The following is a 26687-nucleotide window of genomic DNA, read 5'->3' as shown; positions in this document are numbered from 1 at the left end:
TTTTGGGAGTTTTTCCTTGTCTTCTTAGAGAATCAAGGCTGGGGGGCTATCAAAAGGGCTTGTTAAAGTCCATGTGTGATTTTAGGCTATACAAAAATTTTCATCCACAGTATGCCAATATATCAGGTTGCATTACCTATTCATAGAACTTAATGTTTCTTGCCTAGAGATGCAATTTTATCTGATTGTTGTGCAAGGCTATTTTCACAGTTAAAACACATATTGGCAGGTTAGTCAGCATTTGAGCTGGTCATATGTGTGTGCATCGGAATAGCCTACATAGGCATGGCAAAGGATTCAACCAGAGCTGATTGTTGCTTTTACCTCAGTGCTCCCAGAATAGGCTTCATCACCCCAACATCTTATACTGGAAGAGGTGTATTAAAAATATGGATGGAGGAATGATACTTATCCAAAGAGGACATTTTCTGAAAACCAGACTTAATTGTGATTAATACTTTCATGCAATTACTTCATACAGGATCTTGGGAACAAGTATTTATTTAATTTCTTTCTTTGATAATCTTCTGGTTGGATTGCTTACTGTTACTGCAGTTAGTAGGACTTCCTTACATTTCCCTGGACCTTTATTTGATTTCCAGTCGAGTCAGTATGTTCTCCCATTATATGTGTGCATATTCCATTCAAAGTTAACCCTGCATCACAAACAGGCAAAGTGTTCAGCAGGTTTACTGGTAACACCTAAAATGTCACAGTGTGAGTATATGCGAGTGTTCTTTGATGGACTACCATAGCGTTTGAGGTTAATGACTGCCTTACACATAATACTATTTCAACAGACTAGAACCAGTAATAGAAAAAGCAGGTCAAGAAAATTCATGGATGGGTGGATGTTTTGGTCACAGTTTGATCTTTTAAAGTTATAGGCTCACTCATCATGCCTGTTCTTAATGGACTTTTATCTGGTGTAATAATTCTTGGCATTTCTTGTAATGTAGTGTTTGATTTGTATACACTGCATCTTAGCTTTGTCTAAACAAATTTGATTCATGTTTATTGGTAAAAAAAAATAGATCAGTGTATATCTGGTCCATCTTTATATGTTGCATTGTGTAAACAGATACATTTCACTAATAAATAAATCAATCTATTTATAGTTTTATTGTACTGTATTTGTTTGTGTGTTGTATTGTGATCTTACTGAATGTTTGACAAAATAATGGAAATTGAGACTTCTGTTCTATCAAAAATCACTATTTATAATGTATTACAAAATAAGATTAAATACCTTCATTTAGTAAATCTGTTATGTCAGCTTGGAACCGAGGTCCAACTCTGATTTCCCCCTTGTCTGCCAGAAGTGTCTTCTGTTGAGGGTCGTAAACCAGACAGTAAAAAAAGCAATCCTACAAAAAAAGGAAAAAAAAAGAAAAAAAAAGAAAGAAGGAAAGAAAGAAAAAAAAGATGGACAAGAACGGACAAGAGGCATTCAGAGATGGGCCCTGTGTCCTACAACAGGCTGTTCAACAGCCTTCTTGGTATTGCCTGTAAGCATATATGTATATAAGAATTGAGTGTGACGTTCCCTAAAAATAAATATATTTTTAAAATGAAACAAAAGACTACAGTTATTTGATAAACACTAACTACAGTAAATCTTATTATGAAATCTGAGCTCTATAACATGCACAATTTAAAACCAAATACTCATATTCCAGAAAAGCATTACAATTTTCATTCATACTTAATTCTATTATGCAAACAGTGAAGACATTTTTAAGAAAATTATTTCTTACTCATTTCTATTAGCTAAAACTGTATTATCCACTAATAAAAGTACAAATGTTCAGTAAGTTTTAAAAGTGAGTGTTTCCTGTTAGTACACATTAAAGTCATCTGTCCTTGATAAATGCATCCATTAACTAATATCAACAATTCTATAACAAATAAGTAGGATACTTTTACTGCAGCTTAAAAAGAGGCACATTTTAGTATGATTGAGCATAATTTGACTCACAGATCAAATTAATATAAAGACCTATCTATATTTAATTGAACCACAATAAAAAAGAATGACTAGATTACTATGTTTTCTGCTAAATGTTCAAACTTACTACAGGTGAAAACATTTTCCTGTTTGAAGGAGTGAAGAAAAATGACCCCATCAAATTAATACTATAGTGTTTCAGTATTATTGTTATACCATATTACAAATAAAAATTTTGATAAAAAGAGGCATATCTGCCTCTTGCTTATCCTTTGCATGTTGAGTGAACACAAAAATCAACCAAGAGGCTACACATTGTGCGTGAAAGAAGCATCATTTAGCTTCACTGCTCCTTGAAAGTGTGTTCTGCTAAGCAAGCACCCTAGGGGCCTCTGCAGGATTTTTCTGAGGTACTCGACACTGAACACTATACCAGTAAATGACAGGCTTGGATGCCTCTTGTCACATCATTAATTCACATTTGTCACAGAGGAGATGACAGCATGTGTAGTTTAATGTGAAACTGCTTAATGGAGAACAAAACATGTAGCATGCTTGGCAGTTAATATTGGTGATAGTAGAGTCAAATCAAATTACTAATTTCTGTGGTAAAAAGCATGGATGTAAAACCTTTTAGGGCATAAAAGAACATACACCAACTGAAAAGATCTCAAAGGGGAGCAACATTTTTATAAAACAAGAGTAACTGAATTGAGGAAGACTTGTTTCTGAATTACTTTCTTTCAGTGGATTCAATTTATTCAGCAGTAGGATGAACATAAAAAGCCCGAGATTAGATGTCGTAGTGTGTGGCAGTGACATGCCTCATTCTGAACGTTTGCCTTTTAGCAGCTCTGGAGAAAAGACACATTAACTCAGTGTATTCCTAGAGGACTTGCATTTCAGCTACCCAACAGCAATGACATCCAATCCTCCTACTCATATCTTTCTCAATCCAGGGAACACCAATGGAAAAATAAATAAAAACACAAAAAATGTATCACTGATATCTGCTGTGAATGAATTTGTCAGATTGCATTAAACAGCTGTTATACAGTACATCCCATGTTTCAGGGGCTTCTTTTCTTATGTGTCATTAACAGCATACAAATGCTATATAGTCAAAACTATACGGCATACATACTTAGAATGTGGTGGCAAGAGTGGCTTTGTAAAGGGAAAGCTGTTGATGGTGTTTTCCAGTAGTGATGACAGCTTTTAACCCATATTTCTCCTTGTGCAAAACTATCAATATGTTGTTGCTATGCTAACACACATACTCCTAGTAGAGTGCAGTATACATACGATGGCGTGTGATGTTATACTGTTCATTTTTGTAAAGGGATCAAAAGTGTTGAACAGATGCTTTTGTTGACCACATAGAAGTGACTTGTGTTGTCTTTTTGATGTTTTTCTTTAGAGCTAGATTTAATGTTGTTTTAAACAACTTTTTCTTTTTTATTTTAAGCAAATTTTTTCAATGTATTTTTTTCCAGCATTATATTTTGTTTCTCAAATTATTGTTTTGTATTTGGAGTTTTAGAATCTGTAATATTTCAAGGTTCCTTGACAAAAGTTGGCACAAGGGACTTAATCAGGTCTTGTATGGCCTTAGAACTGAAGAAAGCCTTTATAGACTACTATGTTGGGACTCGTTGACTTCAATCATGTCACACTTTTTGAAAGTGCTTGCTGGAATTTACAGCACTTGCTGTTTTTTACCACCTGTCATTACAAAAAATAAAAAGTTCAGTGGCATAATTCTTTGTTTATTTATTTGCATGACAAAAAACAAAGCTGACCAATATGAATGTCTCTTACACTATGGCTCGCTGTGTATTAATAAACGGTTAGACAAACTGAATACAGTGAAAAATAGCTCAAGAAGGCTGGATAATATTTTTAACAATTCTGAGTAACAGTTACTTTTTATTTAATGTGATAGTGGTTTATCCTGCATTTGTGCACATGACTTTTTTCTTCTTATGACAGTAGCACCAAACCTGTTTCACTTTCAGTGTAACCCACTAAAGCATAGAGGCATTTTCAGCCAAATGGCTCCTTTTTGTATTACACATATTTACTAACAACCCACACATTACATTTGTTGTTGCTTTGTTATCATGCAAACCTCTGGATTGGGTAAGTGCTGTGCTTAATGCTAATCCCCACTGCATTAGTTCTTGGAGAGGTTCCTGTGTCAACTTCTTTTAGTTTGTGACGCACCTAAAAAGAACATAGTTGCAAACTCTCAGGTACTGAAATTTTGGCCTGAAACATTATGAAATGAACCTAGCATATGCTTTGATTTTACAAAAGGATTACCTCAGATAATAGAAGATACCTAGCAACAATCAGTGTGATTCCCTCGAAGATATTAAGCAACTGCCATTAAAACATCGGCTAAAATTTCTGAGAGGTGTTAAGTGAAAAAAAAGCCCCACTATACACCCTTTATGTAAACCTGTACCTAAACCAGACCGGTAAATACTACTTCAAATGTCTGCAGTAAAATTTCCTACATGAAGAACAGAAGGTTTTAATTTTTGCAGCTTAAATATCGCAGAGAAACACTTCCACATGGTAAATAATGAGGCCAATTTGCTAAACATGGGTTAAGAACCTCACAAAATGCTTGTGTTAAAAATGACTGTCTTCTTATTCATTACACAGGAAACCTAAACATGTTAATGCATTTGTTGACTAAAGTGTTGAGGAATATTTTATTGCTATTGGTTCTAGGCTTAATCCTATGTTACTAAAAACTAAGCAAATGTTGGAAGCAGACAGTTACTTAAAGTGAATGGGTCTGGTGTTGTTGAATACTTAGCAGTCCTTCTTATTGTTGTTATTAGAACTTTAAACAGAAAATATATTGTTCTTATTAAATGAATCTCCTATACGTCTGACTGTTCCCAAATTTCTCTGGTTGAAGTTAACATAATCATATAGTAAATTGTGAGATCCAGAATCACAGTTGCTTCAGATGCAGTTAAGCTGGTGTTTTGCCATAATTGTGTTTTTACAAACTTTGGTTCAAGAATATATCAATTATCATAATGTCTTTAACAAACAAAGGATGCTTATATTATCATCCTATAGACTGCAAAATTGCCCTATATGCCTCTAACCAGTGCATTGCTATCTAAGGGATTTTTGTTTTCTTTGTCTTATTCACCCACTAAAAATAAAACAGCAGAGGTTTTCAGTCTCAGTCCTCTGGGACACTGTGGCTACATGTTTTTGTTACAACTTGTTTCCCAATAAGTGAAACATGTGAAAATGACAAAATTTAGTTACATTCGGTAGTAAAGAGTATGTATGATTGTGATAAGCATTCCTGAGGTTGATGAGTGGATGATAACTCTCAGTATTGCTGCTAGCCTTTATTATGCACTACAGTTGACCAATTTACGTACCATCTTTAATCACTCATTAAAAGCATTTTAAAGGTATACAGTACATGATAAGTATATGTGATTCTGTACATACTGAACTTATTTCAACTTGCTCCCCAGATTTTGCTATTCATATACCCATAAAACAGTAATTAGTAAACAACATGTTGGCTAAGCTGTTTTTTGATTTTATACATTTTGTGAAAACAAAATGATTACAGGGCAGTCAGACCTACAATGTTCTGTCTTAACAAAATCAAACCAGACATTCCCTTTCCTAATCATCAGCATCACTGCTATTGTTAGGCAACAAATCCAGCAGATAGTTCTCTATTTCCACTTCAGAGGTAATAAGCAAGTACAGAGTTTTAAGCTGGCTTTGGAGGAATTACATCATTAGCTGGAAAAGTCTCACAATATCCTGGTTTACATAATTTCTTGAAATGAAACCATTATATGATTAATTTTATATTTTTTCTATTAATTCAAATAAGTTAAAATTAATTGAATTTATCAGACTATTTCATATCTGCTTATTATTGATACATTGAAATTACAATACTATTATTACCTTAATGCTTCTGAAGTAAACAACTAATAACTCTCCATGTTAAAAACATGCATTTTAAAGTTAATGCCTGCGTTTTCAAATGACTCTTCTTGAACCTTGTTTATCGTTGTAGCAAATTCAGTTCTCATAGGATACTGTAGTCACTGGAAATCTAAAGGCATTTCATGTTGTTGGGTATCAGAAGAATGCATGAAATAGGCATATCTACTCCTCTGGCAACACCTATTAAAAATGTAACTTCTATAACATTTGGAACCAGGTTTTTTTACATGTACTTTGATTGCATTACATAATTTAGTCCAGTCAAAATTATGCAGTAACATCATGGGGTCTGTGAAATTAAAAGCAAAGGTTTTGAAAGATTTGTGGGATGCAGTTGGATAAAACAGACAACATCTATGTATCCTCCTCTTTTATAACTGAATCATAAATAAAATGAATCAGTACAAGAAGTCCCTCTGTATATTTATGTATCTGTCTGTCTCTCTGTACGGGATGGTTATCTGAGTTGGCTCTGATAACTCAAAGGGGGTGTTAATATATAGGGAACAGAGACATTTGCAATGTGCTAATATTTTTCTATTTCTTCATAATAGATACTTCATATAGGGTGATGAGACGTGATTGGTAGGCCCATCTTAAGTCATAAAATAGGTCAAGGACTTTTCTTCAGTGTTATACCATTTAGAGGAAACAATGAAAAGACAAATACCCTATGTAAATAGTAAAACATACGTGGTGTAGAGATCAGTCCTTAGCCCATCTTACCAGCTAATGAATTTATAATATCTAATATACTACAACGCATAAATCCTGAACCAGTGGTAAATACTGTATGTGTACAGAAGCAATAATGTGCACCATGTTTATATGATTATCAATGCTTAAGATAATGAGTCTCATCCAACCAATACTCCTAAAGCAATACTGGCCAAGCCTGTAGTAGTCCAAGAAGGAATTTTAGACTGGAAGCATGACTTTTTAATTGCAACTAATCCTGGCAACTGCTGAACAAAGGATCTTTTTTCAGAGATATTTTATGGATTACAATGAGCACTGATGTCATGGAATATGTCAAGGCCTGCAAAATTTATAACAAGACCAACTCTGTTGTCCACCTGCTGCCTGTGCTCAACAGGCCATGAGGCAATGTTTTCTGTTGAGTTGATTAGTAACCTATGAAACACTGCTGGTTATTTTTGTGGTTTTGGGTTGACTTCCAAATGTTGTCTATTTTATTTAATTTCTTCCAGCACAGGAACATTCAAGATCGTAATTACTGACATGTTTTGTTTACATAGATTCTACATTTCTGTTGTCTTAAGAGTGCTACAATTTGTATACTATTTTCTGTGAGCATTTTGCTACAGAATGGGAAAAATGGTTGAGTTATCTAGTGGTTACAATCCCAATAGTTATGAATAAATGGAATGGATAATCAAGATTTGGAGCAGGTCCTGTGTTATTATAAATTGGACCTGCAAATTGAATAAGTACCTCTTTAGGGCCGAGTCTGCCTTTGCAAAGTCGCAAGGCCTTATGTGCTACCCCCATCCTGGCTGAAGGTACAAGAGGTACAAATTATGGTTTACTCTGCTGGTGGGTGGATTATCTTGTGCATTGGTGGACTATTGGTCTTGAAGAACTGCCCTTGGTTTCTATGATAAATGTGCATTTTCCTGTGTTTTCATGGATGTTTTGATAAAAATATTCCAGGCAAACTGAATAGTTGTACACATACTGTATGCTTTATCTCATAATGGGGTCTCTTTCAGGTTTCAATGTAAGTAATATGTGCAAGTTGCCTGACATGTTCTGTGACATTCCATACATCTTTTTTCCTTTTATCTTGGCTCCACCTCTGTAATATCACTGCACTGATCAACATGTTTCTGCACACTCCAAAACAATTTGAAATTGTACAGGTAAACAGTCAGCACTTCCTTGTAACTATTCATTTGATTGATGTCACCTTCATCACATTCTTCAGAGCCTCTTAAGGTTTAGCACTCTTGCTTCAGAACCACTTGTTCTGTGTTTTGGTGGAAGATACAAAATCTCCTGAAGTCTACAGTGTATAAGTTTTCATCCTGTTGTTTTCTTTGAGGGTTGGCATTTTGTGCTTGTTTTCACCTTTCTAAAGGCTACAAAAAAGTGTTCAGCATCATTATTTTATATTTATTTATTTTCTGCCAGCCAAGCCATGACAAGCAGAGATAGTTAAACACTTTAAAGGAGACCCACTTAAAAACCTTTGGACTAAAGAGGTACTAAATAAAAGTGAAAGGGTTACTGAAGAGATACAACTATAATGTTAACTGCTCAGTAATGTGCACTGAAACTCTAGCTTGCTATGAATGGTTAACATGAACAGGACCAGCAAACATTTATTATTTATTTGATACCTAGAAAATAAAAGGAGGTCATCTTTCTACTAAATAAATGCTAAGGAGAAAAATAACATACTTCCTTCTCCAGGTAGGAAAACAGAGCTTCTGTTTCATTTAACAGCGTGACACAGCACTTTCCCCTGTTGTGACAGAAAATGACAAAGAGAAAGACAAAATGTAAGAGTGAGATAAAGCTGACTGCATATATCATGGTATACTGTATAAGAAAAAGAGCACAAACAAATGAAGAGATGTACTATACTAAATTTAATAAAGAATATTTTGCATGAAAAATGTTTCTGATTGGTAATTAAAAGTATTCTTTCAGCTAATTCATTTTGGAAAAAATACACACAACCTAGTAAGTAATTCATTTATGTCCCAGATTACTCAAAGGCATAATAACTTTGGATGTAATTCACTGTCAGAATATAGGCACCATGCACTTTTGTTTCTTGCCTTGAAAATCTTCACATTATGTTACTAGGTGATCATTAACTAAACACTTAAGCAACCCATTTTCTAATTTTAAATAAATGATATTGAATGTGTGTTGAATTAACAACTAGTTCAGAGACCTTAAAGTGGTGAGGGATGGACTGGTGTGCCTCAATAATACTTAGAACCCTGTCTGGATATATGTTCTCTTAATAGTGTTACTCATGGCAAACTGTACTAAAGGGAGGGACTAGACAAACAATTATCCATCAACGGCCATCTTGACAGACTGGATTAAATTAATAGTTACCCCACAGTCTAGTGTATCTTGTGGATGAGGCTTGAAAAGTATGTATTTCCAAGGCCACTGTTCTGAGCCATTTAATCTTATTTGCATTTCAAGACCTATGTTTGCATACATGGGGTTAAATTCGGTCCATTCAGTGTTGGCAATGGACCTCATTGTAATTTTCTCATCTACTCTCTTGTTCATTATTTTCATATACATCTTTCATGTTAGGCACAAATCAAGAGTATATGGTATCCAGTTTTGGGGCCTAGGTATTACATAACTGCTTTTTGCAGATGGTGTTGTATTTATGGCCGTATCAAATTGTGATTTCAAGGTCAAAACAGAATATGATGCAGTTGGGATGAGAAGCAACACCTTCATATCTGAGATCTTGGTCCCCTCCTCGAAAATAAAGGCTTGCTCAGTTCAGGTACAGGTTGATCAGCTACCCTATGTGGAAGAGTTCAAGTACCTCATGGACTTGTTCATTAGTAACAAAAGAAGATACTGTGACACCAGTTTTATTGACATTGCACTGGACTGTGACCGTAAAGCTGGGCCTTTATCAGAGACTTTTCATCGATGAATATTTTGATTTACCAGTCCATAAATATCTTTCCCCTTACATAGGGTTGTGAGGGCTGGGTAGTAACCAAGAAAATTAGGTCAAGAGTACAAGTGAGGATCCTATACAAATATATCAGGACAATTTTTAATGATAGGGCAAGGGGCTTAAGAATGCATGAGAACCTTAGAGTAGAACCTGTGCATCTCTAGACGGAGCAAATTCTGCTGAAGTGGTTTAGGAATGTTGTTGTTTCTCTCTCCTATGGACAAGGCATGACCCACTGGGGGACATCCCAGGATAGGCAGGAGGAATTGACTCAGCTTGCATATGAGTATCTGGAAATGCCTCAGAAGGTGTTGGAAGAAAAGGAAGAGGATAGGCTGACCTGGTCAGTTCAGCTCAGGGTGATTTGCTGGATACTTCATCATGCCTAACTCAAAAGGTGAAAGATTAGGTTTGGGTGTAATACCAGTTGGTTGACTAGAAAGAGAGGGACATATCCATACATACAAGAACTGGCAATGGAAACAGACTCCTGCAACATGGAATACAAGATTTCTAAATTAAAAAATAGCTAACACTGTGAATTATTTTTTTAATTCAATTCATAATCTTGGATATCTAGCAAGTGTTCGATGATGACCTTTATGCCATCATTAATTCTGGTTGTCCTGAGGTAGTAACCTTTCTAACAACTGGACACAAAATATACCAAGAAATGGCAGTGCTCATAAGAAAAACAAAATGGCAACACACTAAGATACAGAATATTTTTAACTGTACGAAGACAACCTCAATTCAAAAAATTAATTAAAGAGACAGATTCCACTATTTAAAAAAAACAGGCAGAAAAAACAGTGAGAAAAAGTACCCAGACAGACATAGACAAAAGTTAAAAAATATTTAAAATCATAACAGATAGAACACATGCTGTAAGAAAGCTTGCATATCAAAATTACCTGAATGTTATTATACAAATTTCTTAATTCCAAGCCCTTCAGCCCTAATATATTTTTCTATACGTATGTAGATCCATTTTTTGTATTCAGTTGTTGCTGCTGCTACAGTTATACTTGAGATTAACTTTCTATTCATTTAGAATGATGGGTATCAAGAAGTCACTATTGAATTCATCTAACTAATTGAAATTCCTAGTTTATTTATCTTAAACATTACATTTTAATTTCACCAAAGTTCATTATACAAATTTTAAACTGAAGAAAATAAATGAGCACTTGTGTTGTACTTGAATTTGGCATAGGCCAATATCCCAATTCAGGTATGGGTATGAGGAGAGAAATAGTGGGATGAGTGAACCCATAAATTTCAACTTGGGTATTTCCTTAAAAATGCAGATTTTGGAGAGAAGCCAAAAGAAATTAGCAATAGATAATAATTTTGTTTGCTTTAACAATACTATTTTAACAATATCCCTAAACTCAATACGAGATATGTTACACTGTGAGTTAAATCTTAAAATTATTTTTGTAACAGTAAACTCAGGTTGTCCTGCTGTTCTCCGCTTAAAGCTTACAGTCGCGTAAAGACAGAAAAAACAAAAAGTCAACAATTCCACTACACATTGCAATTTTACAATATCATATTTTTCAAAGCTCCCAAATGGAAGAGTACTTTCATTATTAAAATATAAGAAAGGTTATTCCCCTTTAACTACAGTAATTACTTGTAACTGGACACTGCATCCACGGGCTTTTTTCACATGAAACTCATAGGTCTAATTAAACTTGTTTCCAAAAGCTGACTCCAGTAAATACTATATGTCTCATCTTTGCCTTGGTGAAGACTCCACATGACAACAACACAGAAATCCAGGTAATTCCAAAGAGTTCACAATTTTTTTCTTTCAATTGTTATCAACACATATAATTTAAGCATTCAGCAGGATAGTGGCATAGGCTCCATGGCATGAAGAGTGAATAAATGGGTGTAACCATGCTCACGCAATTCTGAAATATCTTAATTCTGAGATGGGCTGAATATTTAGAATGCTAAAATCCTATAGGATCATTTCACCCAAGACCAACTAGTTTGGATCACAATTCTTTGGGATGAGAGTTATTACTGCCTACACGCCAGGCTAACAACTGAAGATAATAAAACTTAGGATGTTCTACTTTTAATTAACTGATTGTTGTCTTGTTAGGTGCAGCTGAAATGAAAAGAAAAAAATAGTGAGCTTTATGCGGCAATATGACACTGTAAACTATAAGAGCTCATTAATATGACAATCACAAATTTGTGCCCTAATGCTTTGTCAACTATTCAGCCAGATGTTGTTATCCTGAAAAAATATTCAAAACAGTTCAAAATATGTTAAATAGCTAGACAGACACAGCAAATCGATTTTAAATTTAAAAGGGAAAACAACAGGACAAAAATGAATATATAAGCAAACACTAAACACTGCAAAACATTAGTAGATTGCATAGTATCTTTGTTTAATACCATACAGTAGATGTACATATATTGTATTCCAAAACTCACTTAAGTCAGTCCAGGGTCCTCTGCACTCTCATTTCATGAAATCTCAAAAGAACTTCATTTTGTAACATAGGAAGCCTTGAGAATTCCAAAGGCTGCAAATGTTAAAGTCTTGAATAAATTACCACATATCACACACCGAAAACCACACTTAAGCCACCTTATTTAAAAAATATCCATAAAGCCCCATGGATAAGATTACGAACGAGTACATTAGAGGGTCAGTTCAGGTTGGACGGTTTGGAGACAAAGTTAGAGAGGTGAGACTGAGTTGGTTTGGACATGTGCAGAGGAGAGATGCAGGGTATATTGGGAAAAGGATGCTAAGGATGGAGCTGCCAAGTAATAGGAAAAGAAGAAGGCCTAAGAGGAGGTTTATGGTTGTGGTGAGAGAGGATATGCAAGTGATGCTTGTAACAGAGCAAGATGCTGAGGACAGGAAGATACGGAAAAAGATGATCCACTGTGGCAACCCCTAACGGGGGCAGCTGGAAGAAAAAGAAGAAGAGGAAGAGTTAGTGATAAGCAAATCAGATTGGTCCCTCTACTGGATCCATGAAGGTAGGTAGTTGGAAGTCGAGGCAGAAGATAAAATCATGTTCTGTGAAACTATCTAAACTCAGTGATCGCTTCAGCAAATGAGTTCTGTAAGTTTAAGTTGGATGTATGCCCTATTCAGAACCTGGGAAATGTTTATTTACATCACCACTGTAGATATTCCAAAAGGATCATAGCAGGTCCTTAAGAAACAAAAGAAAAACTGCTTTCATCACCCCATTTCCCTTGGGGACAAATAAAGTATAACCTAATCTAACCTCTAACCTAACGACCACCAGCAATATGATATCATTTTATCTGGGTTTCATATATTCTCACAGGGCCAGACGTGATTTTGAAATGACACATTTTTTAAAAGACTATAGTTAAAAGAGGCAAAATTTTCTACTGCAAAGGCTACATTCGGGGAGGTTCTTTCTAAAACATCTACCTTCAATTCCTCCATCCCAGGCATTGTAAACTTCTGGAGTTTCAGGGAGAGGACTAATGAAACTGAACAAAAGAATTGAAACTTGAGAGAAAATAAAAAGCTGGAGTTGTTGTTATCAATTCAGGAGCTCAGCAACACCATGTAATAGAAGGTTAATGATCAATTTATACATTGTCATGTGCGCTGCAACAGAAGACACAACAGATACACAGATACACACATGCAGATCATGGCAGCTACATAGCTCCATGTGTTAGAGAAGTGCTTCTGTCTGTTACAATATCTTTGTCATTTTGGCTATTGCATTGCTTTATGACATAACAACAGCAGAATATAGATAAGCATTGTGGTCTATGTATATGCCACATGTTTAAACACTGCAGCTATATTCTGGCATGGCATATATGGATTTCCAATTAGACATTAGTTATTTATTTAGACTTGCAGTCAGAAGTTGGATGTTGTGCAGCTGCGGTTGTTGTTTTACTGGTGTCATTAGGCATATTTACTGATTCACTTTTGTACTGAAATCTGCATCGCCTGTGGCTCTTCGTTATGAAATCTCTTAATGGCAGGTTTTTTCCACTTACTTTGATGGGGTGTGACCGATCTTTTATGTCAAATGCATATCATGCAATTCATATTTTCTCAAACATAGATTGTAATTCTTTCAAGCCTACATCTACTCTGACACTATTGTTGTAACTGAACACCGGAGAGCACAAAACAGCACCTGAGACAGCATATTGTTCACTTTTACCATCAGTGAATCGATAGTTTCGAATGTCAGGGTATAGTTTGATGTTATAGAAAGGTTCTTCCCCAGCAAGCTCACAACTGATTTGTAACATTTTTTTGCTTTTTTACTTAATAATAATAATTCTTTAAATTTATATAGCCCTTTTTATAGTGCTTTTGTTCATGACTGAATTTGACAACCTGATCTGATTTGGCTATAAATTATGATAACATAGTGTTGATGGGGTATTTTAATGCACATATTGATGTGGAAACTGACACTTTTAGCAAATGTTTTAGTTATTTGTTAAATTCAGTGGGATTTTGTCTGATCATCAAAGGTCTAACTCATAATCATAAGCACACATTAAATTTAATTATAACTTGCAAAGTTGAAGTACAAAATTTTAATATTATTCCACTAAATGAAGTTATTTCTGACCACTACTTAATTACATTTGATTTGGCTCTGCTCTTACCAATACACACACAGATTAAAACAAATACAGTGCAACATCTAGATTGTAATTCTGCTTCAAAATTTATAGATACTTTGAGTAAGTCAAGTGTAATTGTGGAAAACTATTTAGATCAGTTATCGTCAAATGTAAATATGGAAAACAAGTTAGATCAACTAACATCAAGTTATAATATGACCTTGAGAGATGCTCTGGATGCAGTGGCTCCCCTTAAAACAAAAGTGATCAAAACACATAGAAACTCTCACAGGTTAATGATAACACTCAAGCTCTTATAGTGTCGAAAACTGGAGCTCAGATGAAGAACAACAAAGCTACAGGTTTTTGAAACTGCATGGACAGAGAGTGTTAAAAAATATAAAAAAGCTCTCTTTAAAGCTCACTCAGACTACTGTTCTAAAATAATAGATAACAATAATAATAATCCTTGTGTATTAGAACATTGGCTAATTTAATACATGGGGATTCAGATCTACAGTGCAAAACAGCAACAGATATTAGTAGTACAGACTTTATGAACTTCTTTAATGAGAAAATTAAAAATATATTATCCTAGATCTCAGCATCACATAGCAAACCGCATACTACCTTGGGAGACCCTGTCTCGCCTTGCATTCTACACTTTTGAAATTTTAATCTTGTAACAGAACAGGAAGTTTTAACTTTAATTTCTAAAATGAAACTTGCTACTTGTTCCCTAGATCCTGTGGCAACAAAACAAGTAAAAAGTGCAGTGGATGTTCTTGCAGCACCTATTCTTAACATTATGTATGGTTCATTTTTGCTTGGCACAGTACCTAACACACTAAAAGTATCATTCATTAAACCATTACCTACAAAAACAGACCTAGACCCACACCTACAGTACTTAATAATTACAGACCCATATCAAATTTTCCCTTTGTCTCTAAAATACTTGAAAAAGTAGTAGCCAATCAGCTTCATACACACCGTATGCATCACAATTTATTCGAGAAATTCCAGTCTGGTTGGCACTGGTCACAGTACAGAAATGGTACTAACGTGTGTCATAAACAACTTCACTGTAATTATGTTGTTAGACTTGAGTGCAGCGTTTGACACCATTTACCATTCTATTTTACTACACAGGCTGGAAAATGACATTGGGCTCACAGACAATGTCCTTTCCTGGTTTAGTTCTTATTTATCAAATTGATTTCAGTACATGCAGAAATGTGCTGACAGTATTCCATCATTATACACAGAAGAGAGATATGTTGTCCCTCAAGGCTCAGTACTGGGTCCTTTATTGTTTTCACTTTACATGTTTCCACTGGGATTTATAATTAGAAAACATGTTAATTTTCACTCATACACAGATGACACCCAGTTATACCTTTCTTTTAGACTAAACAAAGTTTCTCCGATTTTGTCTTGTGTTAGTTGTGTCAGGGAACTAAAGGAGTGGATGGATGAGAACTACTTGTCTTTAAACACAGATAAAATAGTGATGTTAATTATTGGAGGGAATGATGTTGATCACAACAGTATTTTGACATTATTTATCTAAGTTGGAATCACCTTTAATTCTACTGAATCAGCCTGAAATCTAGGCGGTATGCGTTATCTTTGACTCTAGCATGTCGTTTAAAGCACATTTTACAAAACTGTCCAAAATATGTTTCTTCCATCTTAAAAATGCTGGGAAATTAAGACGTTTTCTAAATATGTGTGATACTGATAAATGAATTCATGTATTATTTCTAGTAGGACTAACTACTACAATGCGGTGTTCACTGGTTCAGAATGTTCTTTATACAGCTTCCAGATAATCTAAAATGCTGCTTCAAGAATTATTACAAGAACAAGAAAATACGAACACATAACTCCAGTTCTTAAATCCTTACACTGGCTCCGAGTAAAGTTTAGGACAGATTTAAAAATCCTACATTTAACATATAAAGCATTAAAAGGCCATGGTCCAGCTTACTTATTTGAAGTTATCATTATTTACAAACCAGAATGCCCATTAACAATTCAAGATGCCGGTCTGCTTTTGATTCCAAGTATTAATAAAATAACAGTGTAAGGTCAAGCTTTTAGTTAAAGGGCAACTAAACTGTGGATTGGTCTGCTGGCTACTATAAGAGGTGCCCCTTCAGTTGCAGCTTTCAAATTACAGCTGAAGACTCAATACTTTAGTTTAGGACACCCACACTAGAGCTGCTGATTAACTGTGCATACTGCATCTCTTTGTTGTTAGTCATCAGCACTAAAACACAAGTAATATGACAGTAATTTGTTACTATACTTCACCTATTCTGTTTCTCTTCTCGGTACTCAAATGTGGCACTTTGTGCCACTGCCCTACTGCCAAGATGTTTGTCTGCCTAAGGAAAAGTTATGATGGAGGAGCACTGGAATTGTCAAGTAGAAGGGTCCATTCATCATATTGGCTGGCGCAGTACTGACTCAGCTGTGGAATGAACAGTAGGGGGGAGGCAGCTTGATGGCTGAGGTCTCTAGGACACTAAACAAATCTGAATCACATTATATGATATCATCTACTTTTGCATTTTGTTCTGTACTTGTAAAATTACTAAATTGTATTGTATTGTATAATGAGTGGGGAGCCACTTCAACCACCACTAATATGTAGCATCCACCTGGATGGATAACAGCAGACATTTTTGCACCAGTATGCTCGCCACACATTAGCTATTAGGTGGTGAAGGTGTGACACATAGTTAGCCAATTAGAGACAAGGGGTGAGTAGGCAGCCAGAATAACTAGGCTAAGGTGGGCAATTTAGCCAGGACATCAGGATACACCCTACTCTTTACGAAGGATGCCCAGGGAGCTGTTATGACCACACAGAGTCAGGACCTTGGTTTTACGTCTCTTCGAAAGGAGGCTGCGATTTTTACAACACAGTGTCCCCATCACTGAACTGGGGCATTGGGATCCACACACAGACCACAGAGTAAGCACCACATCTTTCAGCAGCAACCCAAGATTTTCCTGGTTGGTCTCCTGTCCAGGTACCTGCAGGGCCCAAAATTCTTAGCATCAGGTGGATGACCTGTTCAGAAATGAATGTGGTATGGCTGCTGGCCATTACAATAATTACAAAAATTCCTAACCCTTTAACAGCACTATTCAGAGTAACACCCAAAGGCACACCAGTTCTTAATGAACTTCTGGCTCCCAGCCATATCTTACTCAACTGAAACAGTCATCACCCCACTTACCAAAACATAATAGAAATGATGTCTTATTTCAAGTAGCACTAAAAAGATCATTTCACTTTACAAGGAACGGTCCAAAATAACTTTATTAACATGTAAAATAAGTGACTTCTTAAAATGAAACAAATTGTGGGATAAGCCTGCATTGAAGCTTTCAGTGTGACATAAAGTCCTTTTCTTCAACCACCAGAGGGCACTTGTGTCTCATATGAAATATTAAGTTTTTTTCAGCAGAATAAGGCAAATGCAGCTTATGATACATAAATTCGCTTAATATTACTATTTTTAAAATGCTTAACAAAAATACTTATTTCTAATAGTCCCTTAGTTGTTTCAAGAACATGAAAAAATCCAATAACTTAAAAACGTATTTCGATGTATATACATAAAACTGAATATGAACTGAAAGTGCTTTATTTTAAGAAGAACCTTTCTATATTTTTTGCCAAAATGTTTTTAAAATAGCCTTACAGTTCAATTATTTTTTTATGCATTACTAATGGAATACTGGAAGGTTTAAAATAGCCTTACAGTTCAATTATTTTTATTTATGCATTATTAATAGAATAGTGGAAGGTTATGGCAGCTGCTCAGGGTCTCCCACTAGTAACAGCAATCTTGAAATTTAAGGTCAAATGCCTAAACCACAAGGCCATCCTGCCTGTATAAATGTCTGTTTATGAAAGATAGTATAGTTTAGTGACTAAGGCAATCGCAAATAAGTTTGCCATTTCAGTTCTTACCACTGATACTTTGTTTGGTGCTGATCTAGTCACTTCTATCTTCCTGAATGCAAAATGTACCAAAAATAAATATACTGTATACATCGTACATGCAATGAGTGATTGTGTTGGGGTCTTTAATGTATTGGGCATTATAAACTTTCACAGTAAGTTATAGGTAGAGATGTGAGAAGTGTCATTTTTTCAATAGCAATGCTGTTTTGAATGATAAAAAGCAACTAAATTGTTAAAGACTTCTTCAATCTGATTATCTAGTGCTACCCAACAACTAGCAAAAGAACTCCTGCGCATCCCAAGGATAACTGTGCTAAGAGAAAGAGAATTCTCCACAGGTGGTGACTAAACCACTGTGTACAAAACTGAATTAACAACACTATATGTGGATCTGTGGTTGTTCCCATAAAAAACTAAAAATTAAATAACTCTTTAAACTGAGAGGGAAGCTTTGCATTTGATGTGCAAAGGTTATAAATATACAACTTCAAATGGTTACATCCATCCATCCATTTTCCAACCTGCTGAATCCGAACACAGGGTCACGGGGGTCTGCTGGAGCCAATCCCAGCCAACACAGGGCAGGAACCAATCCCAGGCAGGGTGCCAACCCACCGCAGGACACACACAAACACACCAAGCACACACTAGGGGCAATTTAAAATCACCAATCCACCTAACCTGCATGTCTTTGGGAGGAAACCGGAGCGCCCGGAGGAAACCCACGCAGACACGGGGAGAACATGCAAACTCCACGCAGGGAGGACCTGGGAAGCGAACCCGGGTCTCCTTACTGTGAGGCAGCAGCGCTACCACTGCGCCACCATGCCGCCCTAAAGTATACAGTATTCACATATTATGGTAAACTCAGTATTCAGCATGGTCACAGCCTCACGACAAACCTCAAAATACAGTGCAGAACTGGTGTCTCCAGTCACCGGTGATACTATAAATGACGAGACAAATTTAGTCACTATTTTTATATCAAAAGATTGGTATGAAATGGTCTGTAGAGTCCTTCCATGGAAATTACACCTTAGTGATACTGCAGGAAATCATTCAATGAAGATTTTACAATGCAACCAAATGTACTGTACAATAATACAGAATCAAGTAAATTATATAATATGTATTATGTACACAAATAAAGTAGAGTAGAATGTAAAGGGAACTGAATCAGGTGAACAACTTAAATAATATTTAATGCATTGGGTCAAATGAAGTAAACAAGCTGCTTACTATAGACAGATTGTTACAGGGGTAGCTTAATGCCACTGTTCATGGCCACCTTTACAGACCTGTTGTGAACATACACATCCATTTTTCACATTTATGGAGGGAGTATAATTCTACAGACACAAGTCTGTAATGGTCTATATATAATGTCCATTGAATCGCACCAACCACATTCTTTCTCCCCTAGTTTTCAACCCTCATTGAAGGAAGTAGCACTCTGGTGGTCTGCATCTTCGTCTGCATATCATTTTTGCCTGAACCTGTAGTTTCTGCAGTATTAATTTGTGTGTAATTGAGTTGGGCAGATGAAAATGCAATTTAGCCTTATGACAGACTCATAAATGTTTTGACTCATGTTTGTTGCAATAAGCTCTTATTAACTAAATGTCACAATGTAATTATGCCTAATTATGCTTGCATCACATTGTGCAGTGTGACAATCACAAGGCACCACACGATTCAATACAATTATAAAGTGATTCTCAATGCAACTTGATGAATCTTGATTTTTGATGTACACTACATACATGCCCATCTTGCTACTTTAAATACAAAATTATAACTCATCTTGAAAAATAATATTCAGAATTGAATTCCATTATTTGTCATTATTTTAATACAATAACAAATGGACGTGCCAACTGGCAAAATCCATTGAGTGTCAGCATATTTTATAGAATTCTGTGGAGTATCATTTTTTTTATTAAATTACAATGAATTTCAGTCGGTGATCAGTTATTCTACATAGCAAAAAGGTAACCCTATTACCCATGCATTTTATGGTACAATTCTCACAGATTGTAAACACTTCAGCAGACATGGTTAATCCAAAACAAAAAAGTGCTGTGAAAAATGTACAAATAACAGCTTGCTTTTCAAATTCTACCCCATTTTTACACCTGTCACTTCTTGTTCTTCTTCTTCTTCATTCAGTTGCTCCTGTTAGGGGTTGCTACAGCAGATCATCTTTTTACATATCTTTCTGTCCTCTGCTTCTTGCTCTGTTACACCCAAAACCTGCATGTCGTCTCTCACCAAATCCATAAACCTCCTCTTAGGCCTTCCTCTTTTCCTCTTGCCTGGCAGCTCTATCCTTAATATCCTTCTCACAATATACCTAGCATCTCTCCTCTGCACATGTCCAAACCAATGCAATCTCGCCTCTCTGACTTTGTCTCCCAACCATCCAACTTGAGCTGACCCTCTAATGTACCGATTTCTAATCCTATCCATCCTCATCACACCCAATGCAAATCTTAATATCTTTAACTCTGTTACCTCCAGTTCTGTCTCCTGCTTTCTAGTCAGTGTCACCGTCTCCAACCCATATAACATAGCTGGTCTCACTACCATCCTGTAGACCTTCCCTTTCACTCTTGCTGATACCCGTCTGTCATGAATTACTCCCGGCATTCTTCTCCACCCATACCTTATTCCTGCTTACCTTCATTCATCTCCTCTCCAGAGGATATCTCCACCTCTCCAGGGTCTTCTCAGCCTGCTCCCTATTATCGCTACAGATCACAATGTCATCAGCAAACATCATAGTCCACGGGGACTCCTGTCTAATCTTATCTGTCAACCTGTCCATAACTATTTCAAATAAGAAAGGGCTCAGAGCCGATCCCTGATGTAATCCAACCTCCACCTTGAATGCATCCGTCACTCCTACCGCAGACCTTACTGTTGTCACACTTCCCTCGTACATATCTGTACAACATTACGCACTTCTCTGCCACTCCACAATTCCTCATACAATACCACAGCTCCTCTCGAGGCACCCAGTCATATGCTTTCTCCAGGTCCACAAAGGCGCAATGTAACTCCTTCTGGCTTTCTCTATATTTCTCCATAAACATCCTCAGAGTAAAAATCACATCTGTGGTGCTCTTCCTTAGAATGAAACCATACTGCTGCTCACTAATCATCACCTCACTTCTTAACCTAGCTTCCACTACTCTTTCCCATAACTTCATGCTGTGGCTCATCAATTGTATCCTCCTGCAGTTACTACAGTTCTGCACGCCCCCCTTATTGTTAAATATCGGTACAAGTACATTTCTTCTCCACTCCACAGGCATCCTCTCACTTTCCAAGATTACATTAAACAATCCGGTTAAAAACTCCACTGCCATCTCTCCTAAATAACTCTATGCTTCCACAGGTATGTCATCTGGACCAATGGCCTTTCCATTTTTCATCCTCTTCATAGCCGTCCTTACTTCCTTCTTGTTAATGTCTTGCACTTCCTGATTCACTATCTCCACATCATCCAACCTTCTCTCTCTCTGTCTCTCATTCTCTTCATTCATCAGCCTCTCAAAGTACTGTTCCATCTGCTCAACACACTCTCCTCGCTTGTTGAGTACGTTTCCATCTTTATCCTTTATCACCCTAACCTGCTGCACATCTTTCCCAGCTCAGTCCCTCTGTCTAGCCAATTGGTATAGGTCCTTTTCTCCCTCCTTAGTGTCCAACCTCTCATACAACTCATCATATACCTTTTCTTTAGCTTTCGCCACCTCTCTCTTCACCTTGCACCTTATCTCCTTGTACTCTTGTCTACTTTCTGCATCTCTCTGACTGTCCCACTTCTTCTTCACCATCCTCTTCCTCTGTATACTCTCCTGTACTTCCCCATTCCACAACCAGGTTTCCTTTTCCTCCTTTCCTTTCCTGTATCCAAATGTCATGCCAAGCACCTATCTTGCTGTCACCCTTACTACATCTGCTGTAGTTGCCCAACTGTCTGGTAACTCTTCACTGTAACCCAGTGCCTGTCTCACCTCCTCCCTAAACTCACTCTTGCAGTCTTCCTTTTTCAACTTCCACCATTTGACCCTTGGCTCTGCCCTCATTCTCTTTCTCTTATTGATCTCCAACGTCATTCTACAGACCACCATCCTATGCTGCTTAACTACACTTTTCCCTGCAATCACTTTACAGTTTTTAATCTCCTTTAGATTGACTCTTCTGCATATGATGTAATCTACCTGTGTGCATCTTCCTCCACTCTTGTACTTCACCCTATGTTCCTCCCTCTTCTTAAAATACATATTCACCATGCCATGTCCATCCTTTTTGCAAAATCCACTATCATCTGATCTTCTTCATTCCTCTCCTTGACACCATACCTACCCATCACCTCCTCGTCTCCTCTGTTCCCTTCATCAACATGTCCATTGAAATCTGCTCCAATCACCACTTTCTGTCCCTTGGGTACACTGTTCATCACTTCATCCAAAACACCCCAAAAATTTTCTTTCTCATCCATCGCACATCCAACTTGCGGGGCATATGCACTAACAACATTCATCATCACACCTCCAATTTCCAGCTTCATATACTGTATATTTATATATATATTCATATATATAATACCTGTCACTATCATAGGTTTTCTATCCATATTGTATCTGAGTATAAATTAGATAGAATTATTACATCTCTGTATATACAAATACACATCCAATGTCAGCATAATTACAGAAAAAAGTTAGAACAGAGATCTTATTGATGGCCCAGTACAGTTTACTTACCGTAAGATGAGGAGCTTTGACCATCTGTTGCATTCAGCTAGGTAAAGAACACTGCTGTTCATTTCTCACCATCTCAGTATGTGATTTAATTGACCCAATCACAAGTGATACAAGTGAATGTACATTTGTTTTTGTTTTTTTAGTGTGGTCAATTCCTATTCAAAAATGGCAGAACGTTGAGTGCTGGGCTTCATCTAATTGAACAGAACTGATACGAGCTGTATTACTGAAAATAAATTACATTTGTGCATAAGTGTGGATTTATTTAATTATTTTACTGTGTGAATATCTACTTTGGATGTTTTGTTATCCATCCATCCATCCATTTTCCAACCCGCTGAATCCGAACACAGGGTCACGGGGGTCTGCTGGAGCCAATCCCAGCCAACACAGGGCACAAGGCAGGAACCAATCCCGGGCAGGGTGCCAACCCACCGCAGGACACACACAAACACACCCACACACCAAGCACACACTAGGGCCAATTTAGAATCGCCAATCCACCTAACCTGCATGTCTTTGGACTGTGGGAGGAAACCGGAGCACCCGGAGGAAACCCACGCAGACACGGGAAGAACATGCAAACTCCACGCATGGAGGACATATTTATGTTTTTTCCAAAAATAATATATGCATATTTAGTTTCTGTCCATTGTTCCAGAAGTCTTGTTAGTTTGAGGATACACTGTATTACTAGTTCTATTCGCCATTAAGGTCTTATTTTACCATCTTTTATTTGAAATGTTTTGTACTGGACATATTTTTTCGGCATATTACACGCCCAGATAAAAGTCAGATGATGGAGTTGTGTGGCGTCAATGCAGAATTGTTCAAGAGAGGGAAATCATGATGCCTCTAAGAACTGGAGACTATATAAAGGAGTTAACAATATGTAATACTAGCAGAATGGTGTTGTCCTTCCTGTGAGTTGAGAGACGTTTACTTACTGGAAAGCAACAAAGAGTTTTAAAAAGTCATGTAACAACAGAACATGAGGAAAATATGCAGACTGTGTGTCAGTTTTATGTTTTTAAATTCTGGAGGTTCATTTCTTTATCTTCACCATTAAGCATATGCGATGGTGAGGCAAACAAGATGTCAGCTATCTCCTCTTATACATTTCCTTGAGTGTGTGTGTGTTTGTGACAGAGAGAGAGAGTGCATGTATGCATGTGCATGAATGTGTCTCTGTGAATAATTTATAGTTTATATTTAATAAATTGTGTATCTCAAAAACTACTTACAAAAATTCTGAAAATCTTCCTTGTTCAATGACTAATTAAATTAAACAATTTCTATAGCAGTTATTGCCTAGGATATTGTCATCTAGGAGCTCTACACAATTTTTCAGACAAAAACTTCAATTTTAAGACATGAAAATCAATTTTGATTTTCCACAGACACACAGTCACCATGCAAATGAAAACTTTTCCAGATGTTTCGAACAACAACATAAAATCAGAATCTGAACTTAAACCAATTTTGAGTTTTTGAACCCCTCACCAAAATGTCCATTTATACTGAAGTAAAATGAGTCTTATTTAATATTTGAAATCTGATTCAACATGCACTTCTTCTTATGTTGATTCAGTTATATCACATATACAATTAAATGCAACATTAGCATAAAGAAAAGACCACAAGAAGTCCAAGTGACAGAACTAAATATTAGTTAATTAGCTGTGCTATCCATTTAAGATTTGTTGAGATCTAACTAATCATTGTAGGCCTCAGCATTAACATCTTCAGTGCACTATTCAATGTATATTGTATGTCTCTGCTATATGCCATTTGGTATGAGATTCGTAAAAGCAGAGTTAATTTTTGTGATGTGATATCCATTAGAATGACAAAAGCAATGCATTTTATTAATAAAAATGTTTGTGATGCACTATCTTTTGGAATGACTGAGACATAGCAACTGGACAGACACATAGACACCTACGCTCTTTTAAGATGGGCTAGGAATTTGCAGTTAATAAGTGCTACTGGCTATAATTTGTAAGTTCCAAAAGTGGAATACAGTTTACCTCTGCTGTATCAGGCATTAATCTTACTAGTGATTTTAGGTTTATAATTTGTGGGCAAAAGTGTGCTATTTTATAAATGCTGTTTTTGTCAAACTGCATAGAATATTAAAAAATGATTTTTTTTGTTTTAATTTAACAGCATGTTTTTTCTCTTGAAGCAGTCTTACTTTTAAGAAATTCAAGTAGCAAAAACTTTCTTTCATCATGAATGACCCATGCATCACAGTTTTATAATCTGCCTGTTTGGCAAATAATTACATTTTTGGAACAGATATGAGCTAGCATTGGAACTGATACCTACCTGGAAAGGGGTCTCTCTTTGAACTGCCTTTCCCAAGGTTTTTTCCATTTTTTCCCTACAAGGTTTTTTTTTGGGAATTTTTCCTTGTCTTCTTAGAGAGTCAAGGCTGGGGGGCTGTCAAGAGGCAGGGTCTGTTAAAGCCCATTGCGGCACTTCCTGTGTGATTTTGGGCTATACAAAAATAAACTGTATTGTATTGTATTGTATACCATGTAGTAGTCAGGCGAACTTAGTAGAAATCACAATATTTAGGACAATGTTTCATTACAAGAAGTAAGAAAAGGGTAACAAAATTTGAGAATTAATCACAATTACTATGCTATTGGTTTATACATTTTATCTATATCAGAGTTAACAATGCAATTACGTAACACTTAAAAATGAAATACTGTAAATACATGCTGTGGAAAATGTTGCTGATTCTATAAATATTATACAGCTATAATATAAAAAATGTCTTCCACTAGCTGGCTACAATTAACAATCATAAAGTACGTGATTCTGTGTAAAAATCATAGTAGGCTTGAATTATACATTCTTACATTATTCCGAGTTTCCCAAATGTAAACCTTACCTTTGTCACAAACAAGCAATTAGGGGGAAGCTAAAGGACCCAACAAACCTCAAGAAACCACAAGACGGGGGACTGGGGCAGCGTGTTAACGCTTCTCTCTTTGTTTTGCCAGTAAAGACGAAGAACAAAAAACCACAGCATCTTCAATTTTTCAGAAAACGTCCTCCTGATATCCAAGGAGCTTCCGCATCCCCCTGATGACTTCACTTCCGGTCACTCACGGATGATGTCACCTCCGTCTCAAGATCACCCACGTCAGCCTTCCTTCATTCCTACTTTCGTTCCTCATCATATAAATTGCTCTGTGTATCTGCCATTCTCTGTCAACTGTTTATTGCAAACCTGACTGTTGTAGTGAACTTTCAAGTTCTAACTGTGACTTACAGTATACAGGGACGGACTCCCCAACCCTTAAACTGTGTTCCTGTGTTTTCTTCACAAATTGGCGTAGTCGGCAGGATTTATTGTCCGCATAATGTCAGAAGGACAGGATCTGAATACCGTGCTGAGCACATTCATGACGGAGCTCCAGAATGTGAAGGTCAAGCTTGCAGCTACACGGACCTAGTTAGCGGAGACAAAGACACGCCTGGAGGCAGCAGAAGCAGTAAAACCGGAGCCTGCACGGCCTCCACCACTTCCTTTAGTATCCTTGTCAGACTCAGACGATAGAGTCTTATCTATACATATTAATAAAAGGCAAAGCCCTCACTGACTCACTGACTGACTGACTGACTCACTCATCACTA

General features: G+C 36.5%; 1 protein-coding gene across 1 annotated transcript in view; it reads right to left on the bottom strand.

The window, feature by feature from the left end:
* Positions 1–26687, bottom strand: part of LOC114654989 (metastasis-associated protein MTA1-like) — a 294679-nt gene that overhangs the window by 136981 nt on the left and 131011 nt on the right. The window contains exons 5-6 of the mRNA XM_051933272.1: positions 8384–8447; positions 1250–1367 (exon numbers count right to left, since the gene is read on the bottom strand). Coding sequence (XP_051789232.1) covers positions 1250–1367; positions 8384–8447 — 182 coding nt within the window. The remainder of the gene's footprint in view (positions 1–1249; positions 1368–8383; positions 8448–26687) is intronic.

The sequence above is a fragment of the Erpetoichthys calabaricus genome, chromosome 1 (genome assembly GCF_900747795.2).
Source record: "Erpetoichthys calabaricus chromosome 1, fErpCal1.3, whole genome shotgun sequence".
NCBI classification, from domain to species: domain Eukaryota; kingdom Metazoa; phylum Chordata; class Cladistia; order Polypteriformes; family Polypteridae; genus Erpetoichthys; species Erpetoichthys calabaricus.
Note: the sequence above shows the minus strand (reverse complement) of the source record. Positions and strands in the feature narration are given on the sequence as shown.